This window comes from Apium graveolens, chromosome 9 (assembly GCF_009905375.1).
Source record: "Apium graveolens cultivar Ventura chromosome 9, ASM990537v1, whole genome shotgun sequence".
NCBI lineage: Eukaryota > Viridiplantae > Streptophyta > Magnoliopsida > Apiales > Apiaceae > Apium > Apium graveolens.
The window spans coordinates 120,426,041-120,436,961 of record NC_133655.1 but is presented as its reverse complement, the minus strand read 5'-3'; the positions used below and the strand labels follow the sequence as shown (position 1 = coordinate 120,436,961).

Sequence of the window (10,921 nt, the reverse complement as noted above, 5' to 3'; positions counted from 1 at the left end):
TTTATCCGAATCTTTAAAATCTATTTTCTCCGGAATATCAAGAAATGAATCTGTCTCCTCAGCCGTATCTAGAGTCCTCTTGCGAGTGTGAGAACGTGTTTGCATTAATGCTCGCTAGAGTACCTGAAACACAACCGGAAATAATAAGTAACAATTCTTAATCAATGAGTCATAATGACCACTGATGGCAAGTACATAAACTAACCAAATTAACACCGATTCCCCGGCAGCGGCGCCAAAAACTTGTTAGGCACAAAGCATGCGCTAATAATTCATACAAGTATACGCGTTCGCAAGTAATATAGAATGATTTCTAGTTCATTCCCAGAGAGACTCAGACTAATTATGTTCAATTAACACTTATTCACCAATGTATGATTACTTCTCAATGTCAAGACAATAACACTTAAGGTTGATTAACTAATTATTAACTACTATTAAATACGAGAATAAAACACTTAAATTAATACTTGAATTAACAATATTAAACACACATGAGATCATAACTTCATTACTACTTCAATCAATAGTTATTGTTATTACCCTTAGCGTGTAACGGTGATGATATTAATCGAACAACACAAAACTGATAAAAGCCAACTTTCGTTGCACAAATACCATTCTACCAAACATCCACAATTAAGATAGAAGTTGAATAGGCATCAATTATGTTGAGACAATTTAAGCGCAAGTTATTCATTATGATTATACAGGGCAAGTAAAACGGTTAGAGTTACCCACTAATCATGCATACAATACATGAACCTATGCTAGCATGGCAAGTTCTAAATCTCAAGATTCACTGTCACTTCACAAGATATTAACAGGCTATCTTATATGTTCGCGACGCACATAAGACGAATAAGCACAACCTATGTTAGATATCATATAATCATCGCATACCAAGGTATTAAACAATTAACTAAAAAAATCCATAGTAAATCCGCTACGACCCCATGATCACGATTAGCCCATGATAGAACTCATCGTCACCATGGGTTCATATGAAAACATGATAATTACACAACGATATAAAATAATAAAAATACTTATTAAAACCAGAGTACGTCACAAGAGTATTAAGGTTCAAAGTAAAGAATACTAGCATCCACTGTTACAACGAATAAAAGAATCACAAGATAACGTATGCTTCCTCTTCTTCGTTGTGGTTTGCTAAAACGGTCTTCTTAATCTTCTCTCATTGCTCCTTGCTTGTTACTTGTTGCTTCGTTGTGGTCTAACTTTTTATTGATAACACACATCACAGTGCATTTATATTATGAAACATGGGTAGAGTAGAATATTTTACTAACAAAATGTTGATAACATTAATAGCATCCATTACATGAAGGAAGTACAAATTACATGAAATCACTAAGAACATTCTAACCAATGTTCACCATTACTTGAAGAACCTAAAACCAAACCAAGCTATAATTATAAGCAATACTAACTTCTTCATTTTGCTACCATCTAGTTTGTTACTAAGAAAATTGTTTGCTAATTCACCATTTTTCTTATGAAGTGACGTATATTCTATGTTCAAACCCAACATTTTTTTTATAAAACTTAATTCTGCTATAGCTCTTTCCAATTGATCATCTTTGACTCTCACTTTTGCCTTCAATTCCTGAACAACTTCTTTTGCTCTATCGGAGTATGGAGGATCAGCCCATAGAAAAATGTTACATTTTTTCCTTGAATCCTAATTAAATCATAAGCCAAGTTAGCTAGATATATTTAAGAATTAAACAAGATAACAATGCAAAATACATTTGCCTTCCATTGACTGCAACCGAAAAACCTTCTTCCTGGGTCCAATGTCCCTTCTTTCCAAGCTTCTTGACATGGTGTCACAAGATCGCACTTGCATTTGATACCATTGAAACGATATTGAAAATCAGGGTCGTAATGTTTACCACCCGCCCATGAGTTACTGCTACTTCCGAACGGATTTCTAACTGATGAACTACTGCTCTTCGTACTAGACATAGCAGATGCTTTGAGATTGATATGAACCCTAATTTTGTATAAAAGGGAGAGAGTTTATAAAAGAGGGATGATATACTGGGTTATCTAATATTTGGGTCGGGTACAAAGGTTAGATGATGTCCATATGCCATAAATCAGCCATGTCAGACTGCTGAGTCATTTCTCCATCCAAGATTTAACGTATGTAACGGCAAGTGACCTATGTGAAAATTTTAAAGAGATTTGTGAGTTGACTGAAAACATTTTGAGTTGGATGACCCAACTGAAAGTTAGTAGTGAGTTGAGTGACCTAACTGCCATTTAACCCATTAGAGAGGCTAATGAAATCTGTGGGTACTGTCATGGTAAGGTCTGATCTAACGAGTTCACCGGCCGACACACATGCTCAGGCCCAAAGGGATATACAATTTGTTACGGCAAAGGTAAGATTCAATTGCCTTTGTTGAAAGAAACTTCTGTAAAATTAAGTAGTCTCCTTAGGACTGGTGGTACGCGTAGCAGAATGTTTGAAAATAAGAAGCTGACCTACAACAATATATTCTCTTTTACCTCGTTCGGGGGCAATATTGACCTTACTCTAAACAATGGTTTCGGACCATTTGTCTTCCACGTGCGAGGGCATACTTGTCACAACATTGGATCTCTTAAACCTCCAGATGGGTATAAACCTAAATTTGCATAATTGTACATGTACGATGGTCAGGTTGAATTTGATAAGCGCTTACAATTTCCTAGACGAGATGAAATAGATGCTTCTATTATAGAAGACCTTTCAAATATGCTTGAACGTGAAAATGCCCTTGTCAAAATATATAGACAAGTGCAGGAACGCTTTCGTGGCATTGAACAGACTGATGTTCGCTTGAGATTGTTTCAGAGGTGAACAATAGATGGGCGCTTTGTCAACATTCCAACCAAGAATGACTACGAATTTGCAGGGCTCGTACTTGATGGCGACTTTGTAAATCATAGGGACATCCTTGTGGATCATAAAAAATTAGGTTTGCAAAGGGTTAATGAACTCCATCCTTGTTTTATGTCATTGCAGTACCCGTTGTTGTTTTCACGAGGTGAGGATGGATATAGAATAAATATAATGCATCGTTGCGTTAATCCTTCAAACATGCATCCCTATAACAGTGTTAGTATGCCCCCTTTTCATGTATTTCGGTTGCATTATCGCGAATCGGAGGGCCACACCCTCATATATTGAGGTAGATTTTTCTTACAGTATGTCGTTGATGTTTGGTATGGTGTTGAGCGTGTCAGACTAAAATGGGTTAAAAAATATCTGTCAGAGATCCGATCAGATTTGTATAATAATATCATCGACAACCTCCATCGTGGGGACATGTCAGCAGCTGAGATTGGTAGGCGTGTGGTTTTACCATCAAGCTTTACAGGGGAATTCCGATACATGCAACAAAATTTTCAAGATTCTTTGGCTGTTTGCAAACAATATGGCCACTCTGATCTATTCATAACTTTCGCATGCAATCCAGAATGGGAAGAAATTCAAACTGCAGTTAGATCCTCAGGTTCACAAGAGGCTTCTATGCGTCCAGATATTATCTTCAGGGTTTTCAAAATTAAACTTGACATGATGCTCTCAGATTTAACCAAGAAAGATGCCTTGGGTCGCGTAAGGGCAGGTACGTTTACTTAAAGTTCCTCTGCACAAACTCAAACTCAGGGTAGAACAAAAAATAAGCCTGATGCTATAAATGATTTTAAATATATATTTACTTAATAATATAAAAAAAATAACGATAAAATCTATATAATAATAAATAATTATTTAAGATTGGAAAAAACAATCACTACTTATTTTACATATGACAGGTAGAGATGCAACAACTTATAAATTACATTTACTGTATAAGTACTAAAAATTTACATTGGCATAAAAGATAAAAAAAATTGAAGTTATTAGGTGCACTGGTGGGACACGAAAATGTACTTTACATCTGCTTCTCCATGTTATCATTTGTTGTGTTTCTTTTATGTGTGTTGAAGATATTAAATTCCCTCTATTTTTACAAGATATATATATATATATTTGTTAATATTTTCTCAATATGTTTTGCAGTTGTTTACACGGTAGAGTTCCAAAAATGCGGCCTCCCTCATGCACATATTGTGTTATGGTTGGCTGATGGTGATAAACTAATAACCCCTGTAGACATTGATACCGTGGTCTCCGCTGAGATACCTGATAAAGAAAATGTTGTGGTTGCCTACAATGCTGTATCCCAATTCATGATGCATGGGCCGTATGGGGAAGCAAATCATCGATGCCCTTGCATGTAAAACAATACTTGCACAAAGTATTATCCAAAAAAATTTAACGACACCCATGTCGATGCAGATGGCTATTCTGTCTATCGTAGAAGGGATACTAGTCAGACCGTGGAGGTTAACAATATTATTCTAGACAACAGATCCGTCATGAAATCTTTCATAATCTATATAATTGTTTTATTTACCTTTCGCATCTAATGCTTACATTTAAATCATAGGCATGTTGTTCCTTACAATTAGGGGTTGTTAGTCAAGTACCAGGCTCATATAAACACCGAGTGGTGAAGTCATTCATAATCTATCAAATACTTGTTTAAATACATCGGTAAAGGACCTGATACAACTACAGTTATTATGGAACTAGCGGGTGGGGAAGTTACCGCCTCAACAAATGAAGAGCATACAAATTCCAAAACTAATGATATAGATGAGGTGAAAATTATGTTACATGTCATTATGTGTCGGCATCTGAAACATGTTGGAGATTATTTGAGTTTCTGATACATCACAGAGAGCCCTTTGTACAACGTTTATATTTTCACCTGCAAAATGAGTAAGAGGTCAGATTTCGTGATGGTGAGACCTTGCCCGAAATTATGCATAGGACTAACCAGATGGTACAATGTTGATACAATGGTTATTGAATAATCGTTGTGATCCACGTGGGCTCCATCTAACATTTGTCACATATCCAACACGGTATCGATGGGAAGGCTCTGAGAACTGTTGGTATCGCCGACAAAAAAAAGTGGATGTTGTTGGGCGTATGATTGCTGCCCACCCTTCATCTGGAGAACGCTTCTATATGTGCTTGTTGTTAAACATTGTAGCTGGAGCATAGAGTTTTGAGGATATTAGAACTGTGGACAGAATAATTTATAATACATACAAGGAAGCTTGCTTTCGCAGAGGACTTTTGGAATCAGATAATGAGTGGAATATAGCACTTGAAGAGGCGGCAATATTTGCTAATGCTGCGTATTTATGAGACCTATTTGTCACATTATTGATTTTTTGTGAAGTTTCAAACCCCGCTGAACTTTGGGAGAGACATTGGGAGAATTTATCCGACGATGTAGAGTACAAACGGAGAAAAGTTTTGAATTTACCAAATTTGAAAATTACAAATGCGGATAAACAGATGTTTGCACTTATTGAGATCAATAATTTATTAAAGCAACATAGCAAGAATATTGTAGATTACCCGGGCTTCCCTATCTTGGATCCTACCAAAATGTATGCATATGCAAATCATCTATTATTAGAGGAAATGATGTATGATTGTAATAGTTTGAAGTTAGAAGCAAGCCAGCGCATTGGATGTCTTAATCATATACAGTGAGTTATATTTGAAAAGGTTGTGCAAGATGTTGCATCCAATAACGGTGGGTTATATTTTGTGTATGGACATGGTGGGACCGGAAAGACCTATTTATGGTCAACCAGGGCAAAATTGTATTACCCGTGGCATCGTCAGTTTTAGCTTCCCTGCTGGTAGAAGGCGGGAGGATAGCACATTCTCGCTTTAAAATTCCAATTGATATTGATGAATTTAGTTGTTGTAATATCAAGAAAAATACACATTTGGCCGAGTTAATTTGTAAAACCAACCTTCTCGTTTGGGACGAAGCACCCATGAACCATCACTACGTGTTTGAGGTGGTGGATCGTACCTTCTGTGATATTCTCTCCAAACGCAACCCAAAAGCTGCTTCATTACCATTTGGTGGTATGACAATGCTGCTTGGTGGCGATTTTAGACAGACCCTCCCAGTGGTCCCGAAAATGGGTCGTGAGGCCACCGTTAATGCAAGTTTAACCAAGTCTCATCTATGAAAATATTTCACACTGTACCCATTACTAGAAAACATGAGGGTTGACATAGATGTTCCACCCATCACAGTGGATGGCGTGAACATACTATTTCGAGATTGGGTGTTGAGCGCGTGGGTGATGGAATAGAGCAAGCTTTTAATTTAAAAAAAATGGTGAAGACTCGTGGATACGCATTCCCAAACAGGTTTGCCCCAGTGAAACTATAACTCTGCATATTTATCTCAGCTTATGTTTTACATAAGATTGAATCCCATTGCAGGATCAATAAAAACATACCCAGCTTCATCATAAAATAACTGCATTGCCTGTTAAAATTAATATGCCAACCCCATGTTCTCAACAACTTTATTAAATATTGAAAATAATTTTTATGCAATTTGTAGTTAGAAGGATATGATTTGGATCCTCATTTATTAACTTCCCACATAAAGATACAACACAAATAACTTGCTAGAGAAATTTTTTCTCGTCAATTCAATATATGTTTATGTTTGTTTGCCTTCCTCCAATTTCAGTGCATCCATTATAGAATAATAACACATTTTCCATATTCCAGCTACAGGTCACATATGACGGTGACCCTATGTGTGCAATAGTAAATGAAATCTATGGTGACTTAAATGTCAAACAAGGAGACATTACATACTTACGCAATAGAGCCATCTTAGCCCCGTTAAATGAAAATGTCAAGGTGTTTAATCAAGAGGTCTTGAAAAGATTGCCCGGGGATTCTAGGATCTACACAAGTTGTGATACCATCTGCAAAGGCTCCACGACAAGTGATGCAGCAGAGGCTTTATATCCTGCAGAATACCTTAATTCTTTGAAATTTAGTGGTTTGCCAAATCATCAAACTGAGCTCAAAATTGGTGCGCCTATATTGCTCCTGCGGAATCTTAATCCGAATAAGGGACTGTGTAATGGTACCCGCCTAATTGTGACTCGATATTACCCATTTGTGATTGAAGCTGTCATCATAACAGGTAATAAAGCTGAAAACATAACTTATATACCATGGATAACTATGACACCAGCTGATAAAACGTACCCATTTGTCTTGAAACGAAAATAGTTCTCCGTGGCCCTTTGTTATGTGATGACAATCAATAAAAGTCAGGGACAAACAATGTAAAATGTCGGCTTATATTTGCCAAACTCAATTTTTAGCCACGGCCAGTATCAAGAGTCACAACTCCATGTGGCTTGAAAATTGTTTGCGCCGACGAAGACAAGACAATTAATGGATATACCAAAAATGTTGTCTACCGTGAAATTTGCAATGATATATCATCCATTCATCAGCATGCTGATGTGTTCATGTTACTTTGATGATTTAATTATTTCATTTCAGGTTTGTGATTTTAGGTCTTTTAAAATCTAGGCTTCCTTTCTACTCACCTCTTTTCTTTTTGGTAATTGTAACAAGATTCGGTTAGTTAGTGAAACTAAAAAATTATTAATGTTAGGAACCTGTTGGTAAAGCGTCTGCATACTATATTGCTAATAAACAAAAATGTGTATTAACTTTATTAACTACTGTTCATGTCTTCTTTGGTTGTGGTCTTATCACATCATTAGTCATTCACAAAACATGTGAGAGTCCATTTCATTTAGCAGACTTAATATTCTTTGTGATAGAAAATGGCAGGACCTGAAATTTAGATTTATCCTGACTGAAAAAAATTTTGAAATCTTTCTATATATTCAAATTGTAGGTCGTTTTGTTCTTCTTTAAAAGTACTTCTGCACAATTTTTTCATCAATTATGTCATGATTTAATCACCTATCTCATATTTTTCAGTAGGTGGATTCTTTGTTCCTTAAAGCTGCACAGGGCAAAGAGGACTATGCAATGTTTGGAGAGCAGATCTGTTGCCACCGATCAGTAGTCGGACTGAGCTTTGAGCGAAAATTCTCATAAAAGATTGACAAGCTGACAACAGGTAGCTAATAGCTACTCAGATGACAAACTTTGTTTAGATATAAGATGGATGTTATCGCTCCTCTGATAGCTTGCCCCAAACTGACACCCACCTTGGATCAAATGGAAAAAAGGACCTCAATTATTCTGGAAAACAAAATTCAACGACAAACGAGTATCAGCCACTGACCGTGCACTCTATTTGTTCTTAGGTTGCCAAGAGCTATACCTCTAAAAAATAAGATAATACATGAAGAATAGGATTAGGATGAGTAGTGTCCCCAATGCAAAAAAGCTAACTTCAACTGTACGAAAATCATTGGTTAATTTCCTCCCAAATCTACATAGGGACCAACTAATTCTTCCTAAATTTTCAGGCAATGCACATGTATTGACTTAATCAATGGTATAGTAGTTACAAAATAAACATCTTGGAATAATTTATATGCCCATGAAGATCATTTGATCATTTATCAGAAGCCTGACACACAGAGTCGGTCACAGAAGAAAAGAGCAATGTGGCATGCATAAAGAATGCCATATATCTTCAATCAAATTTGGTGGGTGTGACTAGTTCTGAGGACTTTTTACACGTTAGAAAGGTTTCTTCTAAATAAGAAACCAGCAAAATCAAGTAAGCATAGAGAATGACCTTTTTCTTGAGTGATTGTCCAAACCTGAAACAGTATTGCAGCTCTTATCCATTCCATTATATCTCAAATGCATAGCCCGCCTACCTTGTTCCTGGAGACACCATTCTTTTTCAAGTAGCTTATCATAAATATTTATATGTGCTTTTTTGGAATTTTTAGTTAAATCATGCTTTTATTTTTATTACTCGCAATATAGGGTCTTGCACCAAAATGCCCACCATTATGAAAAATCTGCCCAAAATACCTATTGGCGGGATGTTTCGCCTTTTTTACCCACTGAATACGCATGTGGGCGATGCGAATTTAGTTTTTAAAATTTTAACAAAGACTACGCATGTTCAACATGCGTATTCACTTTTTGTTTTTTCTGAATACGCATGTTGAACATGCGTATTCTTTGTAAAATCAAAAGTGAATACGCATGTTCAACATGCGTATTCTTTGTTAAAATTTAAAAGGCTGAATACGCATCCCTAAAATACATATTTCGTGGGTATTTTGGGCGGTTCGCGCGCATCTGGGCATTTTTGGCAGATAAAGGTGGAAAGTGGTGTATTTTGGGCATTCTTTTCGCAATATACTACAACTATTAGTATCTTAGCTGTAACACCTATATAATGCATATTTTAAAAAAATATTATTTCATAATTTTATGTTTTTAGTATTTTAATAATTAAATATGTTTATGTCTAAATAAATATATCCAAATATATCTTTCATTCAAATGGATATTTAAATAATTATATATTTTACAATAGATCAATAACTTTTCAAAAATAATTAAAATCATTAAATATTAGATTTAAAAATAATAAGTTCATATTTTGGACAAACTAAATAGGTTTGAAAAATATAATCAACAGTAAGAGAAAATATTACAAATATTTATTTCAAAATTAATATTCCATTTTAATAAAGATAATATGGATAATATAGGTATAAGAAAAAAAGTGTAGATATATATAAACCCTTAATATCAACCATGAAGTAATTATATTTATCTTATAGCTAATTTAATTTTAACTCGGTTAGGCTATTATTTTTTGGCGCGTAGTGTATATTATTTAATTTTATAAGTATATTATTAAATCAGCCATCAAATTATCATTCAGATTTTAATTTTGGTTTACCTTTGATCAAATTTTTCTTTAATATCTGTTATTTTATTTTTCAAAATTATAATTTTGTTTTGCCCTCGTTTAATAGTTTATATTATTTTCTTTTATATCGGGAACATTATAACTGTCAATGAATTATCTTTCAATTTTATTTTTTTATAAACTAATTCATTATTATAGTATTTATTCACCCGAATGAATAATTTATATTTTTTTGGTCTAAGACCATCATACAAATTTAATTATATTTATATTTAAAAGATTATATTATAGTTATTAATAAATTAATGAGAAACTTTCTTAGTCCCTATAATTATATAGTTAAAGTATGATAAAAATATGAAAATATCCACAAAATTTCCAATATTTCTTAACTTCACTTAGAACTTCAATTTAATAATAAATTAAAAAAGCAGTTACCATTTGTCAAAAAACCAACAGTTACCAAAAACCTATCCCATTCTAAAAGGTTCTAAGCTTAATTACTTCAATCTTTCAAATAACGCTCACAAACTAAACACTTTCAAATTACTTCATCACATACTAATCATGGATCTTAAACACCCGGGAAATCGGCCTCCAGGGATCCCAAAGTTTTTCCAACTCCATCCAGGCATAAATGAAACAATAATTGTGGTGCGTGTTACACGAGCTTGGAAAAGTGTGTCAAGCTATGACTCCACTGAAATGATAGCTAATTTCATCCTACTGGATGAAGAGGTAACACTCATATATATGTGCAAGGCTTATATCCTCAATCCAAACTAGATTGTAACTTAACAACATTTGCGCTTTCGCTTGTCTGTAAACAGGATAACTAATTCCACGCGCTTGTAAAAGAAAAAGACATAGATTATATCTGGAATAAGTTATGTGAAGATCTGATATATTATATTACAGACTTCAGATACGTCGTTTCAGCCATAAAATGGAAACCGGTGCAATCAAACAGACTTGTGATCCTCTCTCGTCAAACGAGAATTGACGACTTCTACAAAGCGATCAACATCTCAAGCCTAAAGTTCAAGCTACAGATGTTGTCAACGCTCGAGGCGCAATGACAAAACATGGAACTTTAATTGGTAAAACCTAAACCTTCA

General features: G+C 34.8%; 1 protein-coding gene across 1 annotated transcript; it reads left to right on the top strand.

The window, feature by feature from the left end:
• The first annotated feature begins 5,727 nt into the window (after positions 1-5,727).
• LOC141685528 (uncharacterized) lies at positions 5,728-7,488 on the top strand. The gene is made up of 4 exons (XM_074490622.1): positions 5,728-6,106; positions 6,158-6,243; positions 6,686-7,112; positions 7,481-7,488. Exons 1-4 carry the CDS (start codon positions 5,728-5,730, stop codon positions 7,486-7,488), a joined length of 900 nt encoding a protein of 299 aa, XP_074346723.1.
• The last annotated feature ends 3,433 nt before the right edge of the window (positions 7,489-10,921 follow it).

Coding starts and splice junctions, on each gene's coding strand:
- LOC141685528 (XM_074490622.1), top strand. CDS start 5,728: ATGGTCAACCAGGGCAAAATTGTATTACCCGTGGCATCGTCAGTTTTA. Junction 6,107..6,157: donor TGAGGCCACCGTTAATGCAA/GTTTAACCAAGT, acceptor ACCCATTACTAG/AAAACATGAGGGTTGACATA. Junction 6,244..6,685: donor ATTGGGTGTTGAGCGCGTGG/GTGATGGAATAG, acceptor TCCATATTCCAG/CTACAGGTCACATATGACGG.